This window comes from Glycine soja, chromosome 11 (assembly GCF_004193775.1).
Source record: "Glycine soja cultivar W05 chromosome 11, ASM419377v2, whole genome shotgun sequence".
NCBI classification, from domain to species: Eukaryota; Viridiplantae; Streptophyta; class Magnoliopsida; order Fabales; family Fabaceae; genus Glycine; species Glycine soja.
This window is the reverse complement of record NC_041012.1, coordinates 52370095-52391173: the sequence shown is the minus strand read 5'-3', so window position 1 is coordinate 52391173 and position 21079 is coordinate 52370095. Positions and strand designations below refer to the sequence as shown.

Here is a 21079-nt window from a genome sequence, read left to right as displayed (position 1 = left end):
AATACTACACACATTTTTTTATTTGGTATGAAATGCAAGTAAGATCTTAGGCTTCCATTGGTATTCAAAAGTATTCCAACAAATTTTAATTTTTTAGATTAGTTATGTGATTAATTTTTCGTCGGAATTTAATTACATTTAAAAAAAATTATTTCTCATCCAAAAGTGTATTATATGAAAATTATACTCGATTCTATCCCACAAATTCAATATATGTTATGTTTACGACTAAATTATATAGTTGGGTATATATATATATATATATATATCTTTTTGTTATAATGTGACAGGAGTACGTAGTATGGATGGCTTTCATGTTTGTCGTACGCGCGTGTAATGTTGATGAATGTCGCAACTGCTTGGTACGAACATGGCTTCTTTCTAACCTTAATTAGCGCATTTCTTACATAGAAGACACTCACTACAAACTGATTAGACTTCAGAGCACCGCTAAAGGGTGAGAGATGATGCTGTTCTTAAATCTTAACGAGAGATTCATGCAATATATGCAACCGATCACCAACATAGTGGAACTAATTAAAACTTTTTAAATAAGATCAATTGTGACTTTCCTCCATTAAACTGAATTTGGGGAGAACTTCTCAACTTTCTGGATATATAACTAGAGTGTATGATATCGATCCATGTTATGCACGAATAAATAATATTTATAAATGAATATTTTTATAAAATATTTTAAATATATAAATATTTTTAATTTTTTATGTTAATTAAAAATTATTTTTTATTTATTTTAATTATGGACTAAAAGTATAATTCTTTTTATTATTAGTTATTGTGAAGAGAAACTCATGCCAACTTATACTAAAAAAATGATCATTTATGTTCTCTTTTCTTACAATTTTTTCATTTATAATTGTTATCTTACTCATCAATTAAATGTATTATTTTTTTCAAGTTTTATATGTATTTTAAAATACTTGAAAATATACTCTCTTTTTTTTTTTTTACTAATATATGATATTAACATTATTTATTCTTTTTGGTACTTAGAATAACTAATTAATAAATTACATATCAGGATTAACAAATGATCATTTCACTACTAATTAGGCTTTGATTACGTTAAACTTTATAGTATTCATTATATAAAAATTAAATCACCATATTAAACTCAATTTAGACCGTGTAGCTTGTTGCATACTACATTTCTCTTGTTTTTAGATTTTTTAATTGTTTATTTAAATAAAAGATTTTAATTTGCTACATAGTACATACTATCAATCAAAATGCAAATTAATATATTAAGATTTTTTTATTAACTATTCTATCAAATATCTTTCTTTTTTAAAATTATTTTAGTTAACACGTAATCATAGTGAAAACTAAATAATTGCAAATATCTAGTAATTATTATAATTATTTTAATTATGTGTTCATTAATATAAATATATAATTATCATGCAATAAATTAAATTCATGCTTTTTTAGTGCGGTCAATTTTTTTTTCGTGTATATCAAAATAAATTACCTTTTTTAAGAGAAAATAAATTACCTTAATAATTTATATTCATATTAATCACGTTTAAAAATAGTAATGTAACTACATTTGTGAATCAAGTAACTTAATCGTAACTTTATTATAATTACATAATAAATAAATATTTCAATCAAATCAATTTATTTTGAGAATATTACATGTATTTTTTTATTTCAAAACAATTTATTTTATATTATTCCTAGAAAAGTCACGTGTCAATTTTCTTTTTTAAAAACATTTTTGTATGTATACAGCTAGTATAGATTTAGATATCGAATACAAATTTGTCTGAGCAATATTGAGATATCACTTTCTTAATATCAGATTGAACTTTCCCACCATTTTATCAATCACAACTAGTGTCTAGTGGTATTTTTGACCCTCCCCTGCTAACAAATCATTGTAGCGTTAGAAATACTGGGTAATCTATATATAGAAGTTTTGTTCCTGCTCCAACCCCAAAGAGAGATAAAATTTTCATCAGTGCTTTAAGAAGAAAGTTGTTTCAAAGAAATCTACGTTAGATCATTTGGAAAGGAAGAATCAAATTCCTGTCAGCTAAATAAAATCCAAATACAGGAATTTGGATCCAAACCCTCATGAAATTGGCTTTTGTATTGTCCTTTCTTTCTTCGGCTATCCCCCTATTGTTGAATTAGTTTATGTTAATATTTAATTTTGTAATTCAATTTAAAACTATGTGATTTTAAAATGACAGCATGGGAACAACTAAGAAAGGGAAGTAGAGAAGACAGGTCCAACCAACGCTGACCTACATGCAATAACATTAATAACAATTCATTCATTCAGCCACGTGTTCCCATCGAACCTTTTAATTATTCACACACTAAGTAGAGAACCTCTCAAAATGGGAAAGGAAATTGCATCTGCTCCATCCATTGTGTTCCCTTTTGAATTCCCCGAGAATCTGATCCATCAAGAGTGTGGGTTCCTCATTCATCATGCATCAAATTTATTTTCCTTATCTTTCCCACATGCAAACAATCTAACACAACTCTCTCTCGCCGCATACACACACGAGTCCCTTCAGTTCTTGAATTGAATAAACAAGCAGAAATAGAATCTACTAACTCTAGCTAGCATGTGTTCCACCCTTTCGCTTTCGCCTCAAAAATATTAGTGGCCTTGAGTGGTTCAGCCTGCACAAACTTTTGACTCTGCTTGATTCTGCACTGAAAGGCGTCAATTAATTGATTTAAGAAAAGTAATAAATATACTACTGATCAGCTTTTTTGAGTTGTGCACCAAGATTGAAGGGTTAATGTTTTATGTTAATTAATTTAGAAGGAAATATAGGAAACATTAGTACCAACTTACAAGGAAATGGAGGAAAACAAAAAAGGAACCAATTGTTCATATGTACCTAACTTTGTGTTATTAACTGGATCTTTCAGAATGTCCATTCTGTCTATCTACTTACATATATTTAAATTTATTTATCAAAGAAAGCTTGTAGCGCTAGGTAGTGTTGTATGAATGACCTTTATGTCAATGTCCCAAATTAGGAGTACAAGTTGTTCTCGTGATCAATGGAAGTAGAGCACTAGTATATAGGAAATTTTTTGTTTTAAAGCACTCACTTTTCTCAACTTCCATGAACTGTCCCACAATGCATACAGAATTAGGCTTCGCAGAATGATTTTTCCGTGGAGAGGATTTTACATTTCTAAGGGATAGACACAAAGTACAGAAAACCTTATACTGTTATGTAAGTGTGATAGGGTTAGTGGTGGGCTCTTGGTATCAATTTTATGAATAATCAAACTGATCCTGAAATCATTAAAATCAGCGGCCAAATTATGGGTGAAATGACAATGATAATATTTTTATATTCGTTTGCCTTTTTAATCAACAATACAGATGTATAGCTTCTAGTGGTGAATCTTCGAAGTGGGATATTGATGGGGTACTACTGCCTTCCATTATTGCTTAAACTGTAACATTCTCCTAACCAGCCTAATTATTTGCCTGTTATTGGTTCAAGAACTACTTTATACTGTTTTAATTTCTGTCTTCACGTTTTATATGCAATGTATAGAAAAAAAAGAAGAAAAAAAAAAGCCCTACTAGTTATATCTGTATTAACGGTAAGTCTAAATATGTTTGACCCATTTCAGTAAAATGAGGGGGCTAGGAGCTGTTTTTTTTTTTTATATATTATTATTATTGAGATTACAGTCACAATCTGATAAAACCAGGTAAATGTTGTTATTTGTACTCAACTTGCTCAACAAACAAAGCAAGACGTAATTATTTTTTTTTAATGACCCTTATTTTGAATCTGAATCCGAAGAAAAAGAGAATTGGAGTGAGGAAGAATGTAGAAGACAACTATGATCAGAGCAGGCACCTCTTGATTTTTAATTAGAGCTAGCATGCATCATGCATTTACAGAACAATGAGAATATGGAGAACTTTATCCTTCTCTTGATTTTTAATTAGAGCTAGCATGCATTCACTTCTTCCTCCCATGGAAGGGCCTTGAATTAAAATTGATTTATAATATTCTTGTAGTAACGTATTTTAATAAATTTTTTTTAAAATTTTCGTTATATTAATTATCTCATTTTATGTTTTTTCCTCTTGTTTTCTCTTAATAATAAAAAACTAAATAAAATATAAATAGGATGGATTTTCCCTTATTTTATGTATTTATTATAGACACATAATAAATAAAAGAAAAGGCATCAATAAGCAAAAAATGTTAAAAACCAAATCACGTAAGAAACAGTTTTTTGGATTTACGAAACAGTATAGACAAAGTGGAGGCAAATTTACAAAATTGGGGTATTTTTTAAGAAAATTTACCTTGTAATATTTTCAAAATCTACTCATTCCTATAATTTTTTTAAAAAAATTACCCCAATTTTTAAAATTTGCCCAAAGTGGAATTCTATTTATTCGGTTTGAACTACGTATCTCCATTGTATTGTTTTATTCAGATAACTACTTTAAATTTGTTTGTTTTAGATTTTACAACATCAATATCGAAATATTTTGGCTACTTGAGATATTTTTCGCAAGGGAAACAATTTTTTCTTTCTTCCCACCTTCCATTTGCGGTAGGAAACAAACAAGCACTTAATTTGACCAGAAAAATACGTTTTTCTTATGCTTACGACGGCACTGTCGGCACAATGAAACGGGAGGAACAACTCTTTTTGCCATAGCCAAACTGCTCTGCCACACAGTACATGCATGTTGTAAAGTATATGTTAGTTTTTTTGTGCAACTTTATTGCCTAACTGGATTTTGGTTAAGATAAGGTTAATTAATTTTACTCTTATTAAAATTATAAGATTGAGTTAGTGATAAAAAAAGAAAAAAATTCATAAATTTAATTCTTTCGCTGATAAAAAAAATTAAGAATTGATCTTAATATTTTTCTGACAAAAATTAACTCTCGTGACTATTGTTAAACACCAAGTTTTTTCTGAAACACGGATTGAGGGGATGATGTTCACTCGCCTGGTGACTACAAAGACTAGAGAATGAGAGTGACTCAGGTTATAAAGCTTATCACTTTTACATTAAAAAATATATATTTTTCTTTTCTAGTTGATATCATTACATATGTGCGTTGTTGAAATTTAAATATGCCATTCTACTGTTTATGGAAAAATATGGAGAAATTAACGAGGAAATTAAGTCAAAAGATGGGTAAAATAAGGGAAAAGTGCAATGCAGTCGCAAGGTTGGAATTTATACTGTGCCATAAGCCCATAACCATAAGAGTAATCATATTTCAATATTCCAACGGCTGCTACATCTTTTTTTCCGAAGGCTGCTACATCTTATTATTGACACTTATTACTTTTCGAGTTTAATAATTATTTGTTGACAATATAAAATAATCATCACTTAAATAAACTATTATTGATATAATTAATTTTAAATAATTATTTTAAAAGTTAACAAAATAATTATACATAATAATATATAATTAAACAATAAAAAATACATAATTTTTTATCACTTAATTTTCCTTATATTTTTTTTCTTTTCACCTCACATCACTTTTCATTTATAGTTTGCTATCTTTCATTACTTTCTTTTATATATCTATTACCATGAGGTTTTCATGAATAATTTTCCTATGCATAAAAATAGGATTTAATGAAAGGTGCACAACTAAAGGATCATATGAACATTTATATTCTTGAGAAGAATTATCTCAGTTAATTGAGTAAAATGTATGAGTTATTGGAAATATCTCGATACATGTTTTTGATTTTTATAGATAAAAAATGAACTTTCATGCCCATTATTATTATTTTATTGTCGTTGTTAATTAAAGGCTAATAACACATTTCTATAATACTCTTTCTAACATTTTTTATAATTAATTAAAATTGTTAAAAATTATAAAATTATTAATAAAACTCATTAAATAAAAAGTAAGACACGTAATTTTTTTAATTTTTGGTTAATTTTAGTCCATAACAAAAAAAAACATATTTAAAATAATATATTAGAGAGCATATTATTAGCAATTCTCTTGATACTGTTGTTGTTATTGTAAGATTGTTTTAAATAAAATTCTAAAATTGTCAATAGATTATGCACATATCACTTTTCTCATTTCCTAATCATTCACTTGATATTTTTTTAGGTGAACTCAAGTATTTTTAGTCAAAAGTTAGAGAATAATTTCTCAATATATTAACATTTTAGAAGACCAATCATAATCCTAAGTTTTCAATTAATTAATTATTAAATTAAGAAGCTTGTTTGTTATTTAATGATTTTTTTAACAATTACATTGCAAGATCACTGAGGATAATAGAAAAACAATCTTAAATACTGTAAAATCATTGGGTCTTATTTAAGGCTCTGCTTGTTTTTGTAGACGAAAACAAGTTATCAAAGACAAAAGTAATGAGTGTGTATTTGTTTTAAGTGATGCTTTGGAAAATTAATTTTGAATTACTAGAATTCAATCATGAGTTATTTTTCTCTTCACAATTTGTGGATAGATATTGAAATAATGAATGTTAATAGCAAAAAATATGGACCTACATCACTCTTCACAAAAAGTTTTTATTGTACATGTTATCATTGACACGAGTTAATTAAAGGGGATTGTATAATAACAAGACATTGACATGTTGTGGCTTAACATGTCAATGAGAATGATTAATTTTGAATTAGTGAGATTCACATGATTTATTTATTTTCTTCAAAATTTAGGAATAGATATTGGGATGATAAATGTTAATAGCAAAAAATTTGGATTGAAGGGAACCGGATAAAAACAAGGTACTAACATGTTGTGGCTTAATATGTCAACAAGAGTGATTAATTTAGAATTAGTGAGACCCACATAAGCTATTTTTGCTCTTCACAATTTGAGAATAGATGTTAGGATAATGAATGTTAATAGCAAAAACTCTAAACCTATGTTACTCTTCAAAAAAAAAAAATTATTGTACATGTGATCATTGACACAAATTAATTAAAAGAGATCGGATAATAATAAGGCACTGACATGTTATGATTTAACATTCCAACGAAAGTGATTAGTTTTGAATTAGTAGGACCCACATGAGTTATTTTCCAATTTACAAATTGGGGATAGATTTTGGGATAATAAATGTTAATGATAAAAAGTCCAGACTTACGTTACTCTTCACAAAAAGATGTTGTTGTACATGTGATCAATGACACGAATTAGTTAAATGAACTGGATAATAATAAGGCAGGGGCACGTTGTAGCTTAACATGCTAATGAGAGTGCAATATTGTAACTATGTAAGTGTGGACTCTTTTATGCACATTATATAATATTGAGATCCACATGAGTTACTTACCTCTTCGCAATTCGGGAATAGATATTGGAATAATGAATGTTAATAGCAAAAAATCAGGACTAATTTTACGTTACTTTTCACAAAAAGCTTTTATTGGTAAATGTGATCATTTGTACGAGTTAGTCAAAGGATCTAGATAATAATAAGACAACGGCATGTTATGGCTTAACATGCTAATGAGAGTGCAATATTGTAATTTTGTAAGTGTGGTTCTTTTATGTACGTTATATAATATTAAGATCCACACGAGTTACTTTCCTCTTCGTAATTTGGAGATAAATATTGAGATAATAAATGTTAATAGCAAAAAGTTTGGACTACTCCTACGTTACTTTCCACAAAAAGTTTTTTGTCGTATATGTAATCATTGACATGAGTTAGTTGAAGGAACTAGATAATAATAAGACAATGACACAATTTGCCTTAACATTCTAATGAGAGTACAATATTGTTACCGAGTAGATGTGGATTCTTCATTTATAATTGTTTATTCCTTTAAAATACTATAAGTACCTAAATTTATTTTAAATTTAATTTGATTTAAATTTAAATTTTAAATATTGGGACTCTATTTTAAATTATTTTTTATAGATAAAAAGTAATTTTTTTATATTGTTATAATTTACTCATCAAGAAAAGAGATTAATTTATATTAGTTTTAATAAAATGAATTTATCCATAACATGAACAAAGTGGAGTAAATAACTAAATATTAATTTAAATTCATTTTCCTTATATGCTTGTCAATCTTACATTCATGGAGTATCTATATTGGACATTCTTTTTTATCATTACATATCTATATTGGCCAATATTATCTCACTTAAGGGCCAGCAATATATTTGTAGTTTGATTTTCTTTTTATCTCCATTTAATTTGTTTATATGACATCCAAACAATATCCAAGACAATCTACCCAAAATGGAAACAAAGAAATACAAATTGAAATTCACTTTCCACATATATAGTACTTGTCGAACTTACATTCATAGAGATTCTCTATATAGACCATTTTTATCCAAAACACATAAGATTTTTTTTAAAAAAATATCTCTTTTTGTTCGATATCATACCAACTAGGGGAAGCGTGCCTCTATAATTTTTTTAATAATAAATAAAAAAAAACAAAAGTTAAATACAGTTAATAAAAAATAGTGGAAAAAAATTAAAAGTTTAAAGAGGAATTTAAGAGTAAAACCTTTCAAATAAAATGTGGACACTAAATAGAGTATTGAATTTATAATTAGTATAGATTAATATTAGTTAAATGACATTAATAATAAAAATTAGTCAAAGAAACTGAAAGTAAAAAAAAAAATAGTTGAGCGCGATGAGTAGTAATAACCGTGGAAGATTATAGGGAATAAAGTGACCGACATGTCCCTACAAGACAAGCGTCGAGACTGGAGCGGTAATGAGTTGAAGTGTGTCCTCTATAAATTGGCATCAACGCTGTGATTGTGTTTTAAGAGAGAGAGAGCGATGGGTGTGAACTCCAACAGAGTGGAACACTTTGCTAGCCATGATAGCGCCATCGAGGAGACAATGCAAATCCATGCAGTGCAGTTGCCACCACACCAGACCACACTCCACAAACTCAGGCACAGAGTCTCCGAAATCTTCTTCCCAGATGACCCTCTCCACCGTTTCAAGAACCAAACTCGCTTTAAAAAGTTCCTCCTCGCACTTCAGTATCTCTTCCCCATTTTCCACTGGGCCCCAAACTACAATCTTACCCTTCTCCGCTCTGACCTCATCTCTGGCCTCACCATTGCCAGCCTCGCCATTCCTCAGGTTCACAACATTTAGCCACCCAAATTGCTTTTTTTCTTATATAGCTTGATTGATTGCATGTTTTAGATGTAATTTTTCATGTTTTTTCAACCGGTACTATAATCACAAAAATTTTAGTCAGATTTTTTTAAACTTGTACTATATAAATTGTTTCGTCGCTAATTTTACTTTTTCTTATATACTAGTAGCATGTCTGATTGCATGTTTTAGACGTGGTTTTTCATGTTTTTCAACTAGTACTATAATCAAAAAAAACTTTCGTCAGTTTTTAAAAACTTGTATATAAATTCTTTCTCACTAATTAATTTTTTTCTTATATAGCGTGTTTGATTGAATGTTTTAGATGTGATTTTTCATGTTTCTAACATAATTATAACTTCTGCGTCTTAAATGTGAATTTTCTAGTCTCGGCCAGTTTTCATACACCCCAGTAGGAGTCTCACTTTTTTTTTTTTTCTTTTTCTTTCAAACATAACATTTCACAAACTCTTTTATTATTAACATAAACGTACTTACATCATATGTTAACGCGTCTGAAAGTTTCAATGTTTGTCTCTTGTTCTTTTCAGGGAATCAGTTATGCCAAGCTTGCCAACTTGCCACCTATTCTTGGATTATGTTAGTATTTTTTTTTTATTTGTCGTTTCCGCGTTGCCTGGAATTGAGTTATTGTAGTAAAATAGAAAATATGTTACGATGGACGTTTCAATATTGTGGGGGAAAGTAACGGTTGAAATGGTTTGAATATGGTGCAGATTCGAGTTTTGTTCCCCCATTGATATACTCGCTGCTTGGAAGTTCTAGACATCTTGGTGTTGGACCTGTTTCCATTGCGTCTTTGGTCATGGGATCAATGTTAAGTGATAAAATTTCTTACACTCAAGAACCTATTCTCTATCTGGGATTGGCTTTCACCGCCACTTTCTTTGCTGGTGTATTCCAAGCTTCTCTGGGTATATTAAGGTATTAGTTAATTCAACACACCCAAAAAAATAATCTAATTTTAACTTATCTATAAATATTTATATAAAAGTTGAAAAAAAACATATAGGTCAACATTTAATCACAATTAATTATGTACGATAAATTTATTAATTTTTATAAAAATTACTTTAAAATCATGGATTAACAACAAATTATTGAATAAATGGTGTAAAGGTGTTTTGAGAAGTGAAAAATTCTAAATTAGTTTCCTAATAAAATTTTTTTTTAGTAAAGTTGAAGATGAAGAATTTATGGTTACAGGCTGTTTTTACTGGCTAGTTATATTTTATGATTAAAATAAGCTTTTGGTTGTGTATACACACAGGCTAGGCTTCGTAATTGATTTTCTGTCGAAGGCAACGCTGGTTGGATTCACAGGCGGTGCTGCCATTATTGTGTCACTGCAGCAGCTGAAAGGTTTACTTGGAATAGTGCACTTTACCAGCAAGATGCAAATAATTCCAGTAACGATCTCTGTTTTCAAGCAAAGACACGAGGTACAGAGCTCCACCATGAGCATCGAATATTCGAATCTAATTGCGATTTACTTTAACAATGTTTGCTTGGAATCAAATATTTTACCACTGTACCATTTTTTTTACTGACTTAACTATTTCATCAATGATTTTTTAACATGAAAAGTTTTTTTTTTTTGAAGGAGTTACATGAAAAGTTATAAACACCAAATAGACATCTATTTATTTTTAGTTCGATTAGAGTGGATCGTGTATGGTTTTAATTTTTGAAATTGATATAGTTATCTATAGTAATTAAATCTTTACCTCTCTATTAGAAGTAAAAGATGATAAAATAAATTACTAGTTACTAATAATATATTACAAATATGTAACTTGATGTATAAATTAATTTAAATATCATTTTTTTATAATAAATACTAAACATGAAAATGATTTCTAAGTTGAATCAAATCATTTCTATTTTTTTAATGATTAAAAATACTGAAAAGAGGTAAAACTTATTGTGAGAAATTAAATTCACACATTCTTTATTTATGTTTTAGAAATTATTCAATCAAGTTGATTTCATAGTTCAAAAACAGCCTTTAGTTATGCTTTTTGAAATGCGAATAAAGTTAAGAAAGTAAAATATAATTAAAATTACAATCACAAAAAAAAAAATTGTTTTGATATTTTTTCTGGCTACTGTTTCGCTTCTTTCAAAGGTCTAGCAAAGCTACCTAGAAAAGAAAATAACTCTCCCGCACCACACAACCCTTTCAAGCATTCTGATAGAACTGATTCTTTTATTAAGAATATAGACTATCATTGCACTCCAAGATTGACAAGCGAAGGATACCTATTTTTATAAAATATGTTTTCTTGCAGTATTATATTAGGGAATCACATTCCTAAAGAAAGAAAAAATTCTTGGAGAATCACAAAAAAAGTTTTATCTTTAATTTTTCTTGCTTTCTATAGCTCTTAATTAAGGGTCACTTTTAAATGAACGGTACCTGGCCTAGTGAATGTAAGCGTAAATACGTGCATGTTCACTAACATATTTGAGCAACTTTGCAGTGGTCATGGCAAACCATTCTTTTGGGATTCGGCTTCCTGGTCTTCTTGCTGACAACAAGGCACATTGTAAATTTCTCTATCTTGCACAAACACATTTATACAGTATACTGTCATTTGCTTTTACTGTTCTCTTGTGTTTTTTTTTTACCCCTAAGATCTCACAGTTCTTAATCATTGCAACAGAGTTTGAGGAAACCAAAACTATTCTGGGTTTCAGCAGCTGCCCCATTGACATCAGTTATTCTGTCAACCATTTTAGTCTTTCTTCTGAGAAATAAGACTCATCAAATTTCAGTTGTAAGACACTAAGACATATATTTGATCATCGATTTTTTTCAACACACAAGAGATGCACAAATATAACTTATTTTTCTAATAACTACTTCTATGTATATTCTCTGGCAGATTGGGCACTTACCAAAGGGAGTTAATCCACCATCAGCAAACATGTTATACTTCAATGGTCCTTACTTGGCTCTTGCTATCAAAACTGGCATCATCACAGGGATCTTATCTCTCACTGTAATTGCCCTGTTGGTCACAAAAAATCTTTGATTTGCATTCTCATAAATTCATCATAACTATTTGTTTACAGACATAAATATATCATATTATGTAGTTTCATTTAACTGTCACCCTTATTCCACCAAATTTTCTTATGTGACAGGAAGGAATTGCAGTAGGGAGAACATTTGCTTCACTTAAGAACTACCAGGTGGATGGAAATAAAGAAATGATGGCCATTGGTCTAATGAACATAGCTGGCTCTTGTTCTTCATGTTATGTTACAACGGGTAATAATTCTCCTCTAATTTGATCATATGCCTAGTTACATAAGAAGCATTGATTTTGAGAAAGTCTACACATACATTCTTATGTGTCAAATATACTTGCAGGATCCTTTTCTCGATCGGCTGTTAACTATAATGCTGGAGCACAGACAACAGTTTCAAATATAATCATGGCTGCAGCTGTTCTAGTGACACTTCTGTTTCTCATGCCTCTTTTCTACTATACACCAAATGTTGTCTTAGCGGCCATTATCATCACTGCTGTGATTGGTCTAATAGATTATCAATCTGCATATAAATTGTGGAAGGTTGACAAACTTGATTTCTTGGCCTGTTTGTGCTCCTTTTTTGGGGTTCTGTTCATTTCAGTGCCTTTAGGTCTTGGTATAGCGGTAAGCTGTTAATTCATTAATTTTTTTTCTTCCTGTTATTTACAAAGCTAAAATATAATAGCATGATAATGCAATTGTTTTGCCATAAAAATAACAGCTGACTTGGTCAAAATCTTCAGGTTATCATATCAGTCCTCAAGATCCTGCTTCATGTCACTCGACCAAACACTTTGGTTTTGGGGAATATACCAGGAACACAAATATTCCACAACATAAACCAATACAAAAAAGCTTTAAGAGTTCCTTCATTTCTCATTTTGGCTGTTGAGTCTCCAATCTATTTTGCTAACTCAACTTATCTTCAAGAAAGGTAGGTCAATGCTATTTCAGTAATGTAGCTCAGTATGGTGCTTTTGAATCCATGATTCCATATGATTGAGAGCTTCTCCTGCAACAGGATACTGAGATGGGTTCGAGAAGAGGAAGAGCATATAAAAGCTAATAATGGAGCTCCATTGAAGTGCATAATTTTAGACATGACAGGTACATACTATTTTCGTTGGACCTACAACATTAGTTATCTAAAATTTTGACTTAATAATATTCTTTTTTGTCAGCTGTCACAGCCACAGACACAAGTGGGCTTGACACTTTATGTGAACTTAGAAAGATGCTGGAGAAGAGATCACTTGAGGTACAGACACTGATTGAGATGTCAAAATGCCTAAAACACTACCCTACCCATTATTTTGTTTTCTAACCTCTACATTTATTATTGGCTACTGCAGTTTGTGCTGGCAAATCCTGTTGGAAATGTGATGGAAAAATTGCATAAGTCAAACATTTTGGATTCTTTTGGATTAAAAGGAGTCTATCTCACAGTGGGAGAAGCTGTGACTGACATTTCATCAATCTGGAAAGCTCAGCCTTGATTTCCCATCAATGTTGTTCAAGGACTTATATATGGGGATAAACTCTCTAACCTTATATTTTTGCCTGCGATGAATACTTTTGTTTAAATTCCGGAGAGTCTAATTTCTGTTAGTAGAAACCTTCAAAACAATATTACCCCGTAAAAATGAAAAAGGAGTGCCTTCAAAATCAAGGACTTTGTTCTTTTAGAAGCGTGTTTCTTACCTCAGGTTGATGGCCCTGCCGATGTTGCTCCTTATAGTTTCTCCGCTATTTTACCAATTTTGCTTCTTGTTAGAGAGGGAAAAGAATCCGATACATGTTTGATAACCTTATTAGTCTAGAAAAATTGAGTTCAAAATATGATTAGAAGAATATAATCTTAAGAAGAAAGAATGGAAAAATGGCCATCTCTTCTTTTAAACAACATTTTTGCCACAAAATTAATCCACGAAGGTAGTATAAAAGACATTTTTTTTAGATAAAGGTAGTATAAAAGACTTGATGGCTAGATATAATAAAATTGTGTAAAGAGTAATAATACAAAAATACTTTATCATTTTAAATATTTCTTTAATATTTTTCATTTTTTTTATCTATCTCTTTGTTTTTCTATCAAATCATAAATTATATCAGTATCTATATTTTTTTCTTTTTTTTTTCTGGCTCACTCTAGGTGTTATATATTATAATGGGTCTCCATGATTTTTCTTGGGTAAATTCAAATCTCGTAATGCATTTTACATCTCTTTCCTCTTTCCCCATTGGCCTCCTTCGTCCTGTGGGCTTTTCTCAGCATTCCAACATAGCGGCGGGTCCTTTTTTGAAAGTAAAAACTGTGCCCAAGTTCTTACTAGACTATATTCATTCATAAAAGTGATTGGACCTTTTAAAAAGTTATCATCATAATTAAATCCCAATGATGATAATACTAGCAAGATTTTATGGATGAAGATATTGATAATAGCATTTAATTTAATTAGTCATGGTTACAAGAAGAGGCCCAAAGACACTGCCAAATGCAAAGAGCCCGGAGCAAACCACTAGAGAGCCAAGCCAGATTTTGGGTCACAATTCACAAATGACAAATACCAGATACATTAGTAGCAGCACAGGCTTCAATGAACAGTAAACATGAGGAATTTTAGCCTGCATACAAGTATGTCAAGTGTCTTAAATATTAGTAATATCATTTTTAACGTGTGAAATGAAGAAATGACATCCAACCTTACGATCGTTATTAAGGCAAACTAAGAAATGTGCACATGCTTATCATATAATCGCACACAATTGGCAAGACTTCTTATATGATACTGGCTAGAAAGCACCCTACTTAAAGGAATTATAGTGAAAAAGTAAAACTACCAATACAACTGCACAGAGAAAGGCCAAAGAGTTACACATCTATAGATCAATCAAGAAGTAAAAAACAAATTACAAAGCTCCATTCTGCTTTTGAATATAGCACCATTAGAAGATATGTCACACAATTTACGTATACTTGTAAGATTTTGAACAGAGCCAAGAACTCATAAAAAGAGAATTTTTTTTTGGAACTGAGATGTTTTTATTGAATATTATTTTATAAGATTGAAAACATTTAAACAACAATATCGTATTTTACAGTATACAATTATAAGTGTATTTTAGTTAGTAATGCATTTTTATCTTCTAAAATATTAGTGAGTTTTATCCTCTAAAATATACTTCTTTGTTTTGTAGGTGTGAACTAATTAAAAATTATCTTTAATATGGTTTGTAAGATAAATTCATCATATATTATGATTTATTATTAAATAATAATATAAAAGAATTTTACATTATTTATATATGCATTATTTATTCACTTTTATATTTTTATTTGAAATTCATGCATATTTATGAGTTTAATTTCTATCCACTTTCACTAAAAAAAATCACACTCAACAAATCAAAATTGATAGATGACACTGGAAGAATTTTAAAGTAATTGTACATGTATTCATTGTTTATATTTTCTTATTAAAAATATATGAATATTTATATTTGAATTTAATTTCTACCCACTATCAATATAAAATTTTACATAAAAAATCATGATAAGCATGACTTTTAACATATTTATTTTATAAGTCGGTAGTTATACGTATATTCTATAATCTATATAGACCAAATGATCTATTTGACCATTTATTTTATTTTTAAGCTTAATTTGATTATTTATTTTTTAGAAAATTCATTTTAATCTTTTATGTTTAAAAAAAGAAGATCAAAATGATCATTTTGTTGATACACACTTAACATTGTTAGTAAATAAAGATATTAATGACTAAAAGCGTCACAAAATATAAGTTTATTTATTTTTCCTTCATCCTCCTCTTCTTATCCGTTGTCCTTCCCCTTTCCTCATCTTCCATCATGTGTATTTCCAACTCAATAACATACAACAAAAATAAAAAACATCATCACCAACGTTGACCGTGATGGAAATTGATGAAATCAATCTTGTCCAATTCAACCCGATCTACTAAGCCTAGTCTAGTAATAACAGGAGATGGAGACAATTATGACAAACCGTCACATTGTGATCCAATCGGGACCTAAAAAACATATTTGCAAACCCCATATATATAATAGGAAACAAGTGAAATACATTTAAGATTCTAATTCCTCACAAATCAATCACTAACATAGGCATGATGCCTTGTGTCCCTAAAAAGGAAACACAATTGCCGTAAGTAACCATAGTCCAAAAGCTAAAAAAGCCCAAATTGAGTGAAAAGCAAGCACAATTTTTTTTTAAAAAAAAGAGAGAAAGAATATGGAAAAACTGACAATGCGGCCCGCGGTGGTGATGACAGAGGAGGACCTGCTGACGGGCAATGGCATCGAAGGTGGTGGGAGGACACATGGGATCTACGTATACATTGGTGTCACACACCAAGCTTGGGTCTTAGAAGAAGGGGGAGAAGAAGGAAGGAAATAAACAAACTTAGATTTTGTGAATCGCCAATACTTTTATTTCACTAACCATATTAAATGTACACAGAATGATCATCTTAATTTTTTTTTAATTTTTTTTTAAAACATAAAGGATCAAAATAAATTTTCTAAAAAGATAAATGATCAAATTAAATAAAAAAATAAAATAAAGAATCAAATAAGTCATTCCACCATCTCTATACATCATTAGGTGTCTTATTTTTAGATTTTTAAATTTATTCATGACACACGACTCTTATATCCATAGGTAAATAAAATAATAAATGACCAAATTCGTTCTTAATAAAAGTCTGAAGCATAAATTGTTTTCTCATAAATAAAAAATTCAAATTTAATTCATGAATATAAAAAAATATGATAAATTAATCTTGCACATAATTTAATGGCATCCTTAAATTTTGTAACTTAATATTAAATTAATTTTAAAAAAATATAATTTATTATCTATTGATCCTTAAATATTATAATTTAATAATAAAATGATCTCTCACACTTTTTTTCTACATTCAAGAAGTAAATAAAACTTAAGTTAATTGCGGTTGACCTCCTTAGAGTCCCATGATGGGAGGAGGAAGAGAAATGTCCTCTCCCCACTCCTGTTGCAAATTGCAATGCAAATGCAGAGTGGGTGATGATTGATGGCCCAAGCACGTCGCTATTAGTCTGTCTCTCTAGGCCTAATTGGTAGCCCACAAAGCCCATTTTTGGCAATTTGCATTGCAACGCTGACACCCGTACAACTTCTATACTTGGCTAAGAAACACAGCATGCACGTAACAACTAATAATAATAAATTAATAATCCTCTAATTAAATTAATTTTAAATGAGGCAAGAATTGCTTTGCGGTGCTTTTTCCAAATCATCAACTATCAAAGATTCATCAATTACTATTTTAATCTGTTGGTCCACATCAACAAAATCAATTACAAGGTTCACCAACAAAATTATTTGACAAATAAGATGCGGGTATTGGCAATGAACACCGGGAAACCATGTCATAGGGTAAATGATTTTATGTAATTTAATTTTGGAGTAAGGCCCCTGCTCTGGAGACAACGAGGCACACTAGAGCAGCAAAATGAAGAAATGATAATTTGGGAAGCAGAACACTGGCATATGTATGTAGTCATAGTACGAGAACAAATTTATCATTCCAAATTTATCTGCTGACCAAACAATGCAATAAACAAACTAGATTAGTTAAAAATTTCAATGGCAAATAGGGAGTATGATTATTATTAACTTTTAAGCAAAGGTAGAACTGTAGAAGGCAATGATAGGCAAGTAAAAAGAAAATGATGAGAAGCAAGGGCCTGCTGTAGCCTCTTTAATCAACTCATCCAGTGATAATTACAATGCATATATATGTTCAAGAGTTACCAGAAGGGAGAAAACTCTGCCTATTCCGGCAATAATAACTCACTGAACCATGAAATATGGTTCTTGTTGACAACCAGCACACTACATAATTTTGCATTGCAACCATCCATAGCACAAACAAATCCACATAGGAAGCTGTTTGTAAACAAAATTATTCACAGTATCTCTCAACGAAGTAAAAAGAAAGCATGTTATTTGGACAAAAGCAGACCCGTGAGGAAGAGATCATGGTAACTTGAGTCAGGAGAGCTCTCTGCTGAGTTAGTACAAGTTTTCTCCAATTCCTCCCCTGTCAAAATTTCCTCTGATCCACATTCAAAACTGCAAAATGCTTTCTCACCTCTGCAAGATATACAATATATTACAACTAATGCTTTTGACACAACTGAAGTAACAGTAGCTTAGAGAAATGCTTGGGACAAACCTGTATCTATAAATGTCTTCCTCCTTCACTAATTTCTTATTACATGAGTAACAAAAGCTCAAAACATTGTCAGAAGGATAAGGGGCTGATCCATCTGAAAATGAAGGAACTTGAGAATAGCTGAAAGCAGGTTCTTCCTTCTTGCTGAACTCAGTGAAGTCATGGTTGTGACATTCCAAAATGCAGTCACCAAAAATGTGTGTTCTCTTAGGGTTTGGACCATGAGAAATTATACAGGTATAATCCTCAGAAAGCTCTATCTCTCTCGCAGAGAGTGAGCCTATACACCCTTTGCTAAAATCAATGGATATTGGAAGTGAATTTGATTTAATTTTCAAAGAATTACCTACCTGTGAAACTTTGCTTGTCACTTGAGGCAAACTCATTAATACAGATGCATTATTTCCAACACCTAATTCATTGATTCCCAAATTGGAGTTTTGAGTTGAGTTGATCAATGAGGAAGGGCTAAAGGAATCAGGCAAAGAAGTTATGGTACTTTTGAAAGCTTCGCATTCCCAATAGTCATCTTTCTTTCCAGAGACATCATCAAAGTTTTCCAGTTCAGATTTGGGAATTGTGGTTTCAGAAGGAAGTGAAATTACATAGTTTTTTGGCAAGGAATTAGATTTCAAATAAGGCACAAGGGATTCCTGGTTGTTGTTTGAGAATTTAAGGATGCCAGTTTTCACCTGTGGTCCAAAAATTATGCCTTTCCTCTTAAATTTAGCAAGGATGTCATTGTTAAGTTTGGTTTCATTAGCAAGGGAACTTATGATGCCAAGGCCTACTTTACTGCCATCAAACTGCTTCTTATGCCCAGTTTGAAATGATGGCCTAGAAGACTTGGCACTAAACGGGTTGCTAAGATTTGAGAAGAGTCTGCAATCCAGAGGAGATGTAGGGCTCCAAACAGATTCAGAATCTGGCAAACCTTTAGCACCAACCCCCAACCTAGAACCACCGGTATGGAAAATTGAGAAACTCTTTTGTCTTAGGCTTAATGCATCACAAGGTAAAGAGAAATTGGAAGAAGAATCAGCCATAGGATTACAAATCTTCCAAATATGATCCTTTTCCCTTCTTCAGCATTATCCTAGTGTCACATTCCTCTTAAAAGGATGAAATCATCATTTCCTTGCTGCATCAAATTCAAAAAGCTAAAGAGATAGCATTGTATTAATTCCTAGACAATAGGAATCATGACCAAAGTTCACAACAACTAATCAATGCATGAAATATTTGCTTACTGATTTAGCCACTCAAAGATTTTTGTTTTTCTATTCCCCCCCAAGTACACAGATATTATAAGAGGAAATGAAACTTGCAAAATTTGGCAACGATGAGCAGCAGAATTATTACAAATATTAGTAAATTGTTAAATGCTTTTTCTAGCCCAAAAAAAGAAAAGAAATCTGCAAATCTCTTGATATTTTTGCAACTCAGTTAATATCGGAGTGAGTATTAATTTCCATTCCAAATAGAAGTTATATTTGCTGCACAAAGAGCAATAAAAGAATCTAAATTTCCATCTGAACTGATAAATTTAGAATGGTGAATCTCATGACAATTTTAGCAAACGATCCAATAAAAGCTTTTCCAAAGACATTCTTGATAACATAATGCTTCAAAACAAATTTGGAACAAACAAATGAATGAACAGTGATCAGGATTGACAAACGGATTAAGTTTAAAAAAAGGTTGAAGAAACTGTAATAGATATAGATACAGTTTGAAAGCTCCTAAGAAGCATACCCCAATAAAATATCTTGGTTGCGATTGCAAAAGATTTATTTTAAAAGTATTCATCAAACACTCAAAATTCAACAGTGAAATCAACTTACACATGATCTGGTTATTACCCAGAACAAAATCTGATCGAGCAATCTAGCAAAAGCTTGAAAAGGGTCTCTGATTATTTACCCAAAAAAAGAAAAGATTTCTTTCATAAAAACCCATTACACATTCCTATACAGTGAACTCCGAAACCACTCATACACATTAGGAGAAGCAAACTTAAAATAGAAAAAAAAAATCCAAGAATGCATCAGATTGGTGAGAAGTGAAAGCAGACAAATTTAGTGTAAAGCCACCTACTTTTTTCAATCGGAGAGAAACCCAAATGCGGAAACCTTGCAGTGATGAACATCAGCAGCAAAGACCAAACCTTGTTTACACTCACTACTCACTACATCACTCTCTTCACATTCTTCTTTTTTTCATTTACTCTGAATTTTATTTAATTTTATTATTTTTAGTTTTCACCGTCTTCCACTCTTCAACCTGCATGCATCAAAGTCAGAGAAACAGTAAACTCACTGAGTCTTCCGATGTACTACTCTCTCTCTCTTTCTGTCTTTCTCATCTCACTCTCATCATTGAGCGCTAGAATACAAATACGTATAATCCTTGTACGGGAGTATTGTATAATATATACACATTTCTTTTATAATATTGCATAAAAGAATAAATTAATCACAAGAAAAACATATAAAAGAATAAATTATAATTTATAAATGTTTAAATTAAAATTTTATTTTAAATTTATTATATATATATATACATATAAAAGAATATAAAAGGATGACTCATTCATAAATTATAATTAA

The 21079-nt window shown here is 30.4% G+C and overlaps 2 protein-coding genes across 3 annotated transcripts; one reads left to right on the top strand and one right to left on the bottom strand.

Moving 5' to 3' along the window:
- Window positions 1–8787: 8787 nt before the first annotated feature.
- Window positions 8788–13982, top strand: LOC114373902 (probable sulfate transporter 3.4). Its single transcript, XM_028331470.1, has 13 exons — window positions 8788–9126; window positions 9696–9744; window positions 9882–10089; window positions 10436–10607; window positions 11649–11714; window positions 11832–11945; window positions 12054–12170; window positions 12316–12442; window positions 12545–12831; window positions 12951–13141; window positions 13229–13314; window positions 13389–13465; window positions 13560–13982. Exons 1-13 carry the CDS (start codon window positions 8815–8817, stop codon window positions 13701–13703), a joined length of 1950 nt encoding a protein of 649 aa, XP_028187271.1. The 5' UTR covers window positions 8788–8814; the 3' UTR covers window positions 13704–13982.
- Window positions 13983–17886: 3904 nt separating this feature from the next.
- Window positions 17887–20868, bottom strand: LOC114377452 (FCS-Like Zinc finger 10-like). 2 transcript variants are annotated; one of them, XM_028335964.1, is made up of 3 exons: window positions 20568–20868; window positions 18471–19630; window positions 17887–18388 (listed from the first exon to the last, which is right to left on the bottom strand). In XM_028335964.1, exons 2-3 carry the CDS (start codon window positions 19514–19516, stop codon window positions 18238–18240), a joined length of 1197 nt encoding a protein of 398 aa, XP_028191765.1. In that variant the 5' UTR covers window positions 19517–19630; window positions 20568–20868; the 3' UTR covers window positions 17887–18237. The 2 variants fall into 2 exon arrangements, with proteins under 2 accessions (XP_028191765.1, XP_028191766.1); XM_028335965.1 differs by having other exon boundaries at window positions 18471–19611.
- Window positions 20869–21079: the final 211 nt, after the last annotated feature.

Coding starts and splice junctions, on each gene's coding strand:
- LOC114377452 (XM_028335964.1), bottom strand. CDS start 19,516: ATGGCTGATTCTTCTTCCAATTTCTCTTTACCTTGTGATGCATTAAGC. Junction 18,389..18,470: donor GAAGACATTTATAGATACAG/GTTTGTCCCAAG, acceptor TATATCTTGCAG/AGGTGAGAAAGCATTTTGCA.
- LOC114373902 (XM_028331470.1), top strand. CDS start 8,815: ATGGGTGTGAACTCCAACAGAGTGGAACACTTTGCTAGCCATGATAGC. Junction 10,090..10,435: donor GCTTCTCTGGGTATATTAAG/GTATTAGTTAAT, acceptor GTATACACACAG/GCTAGGCTTCGTAATTGATT. Junction 11,946..12,053: donor AGACTCATCAAATTTCAGTT/GTAAGACACTAA, acceptor ATTCTCTGGCAG/ATTGGGCACTTACCAAAGGG.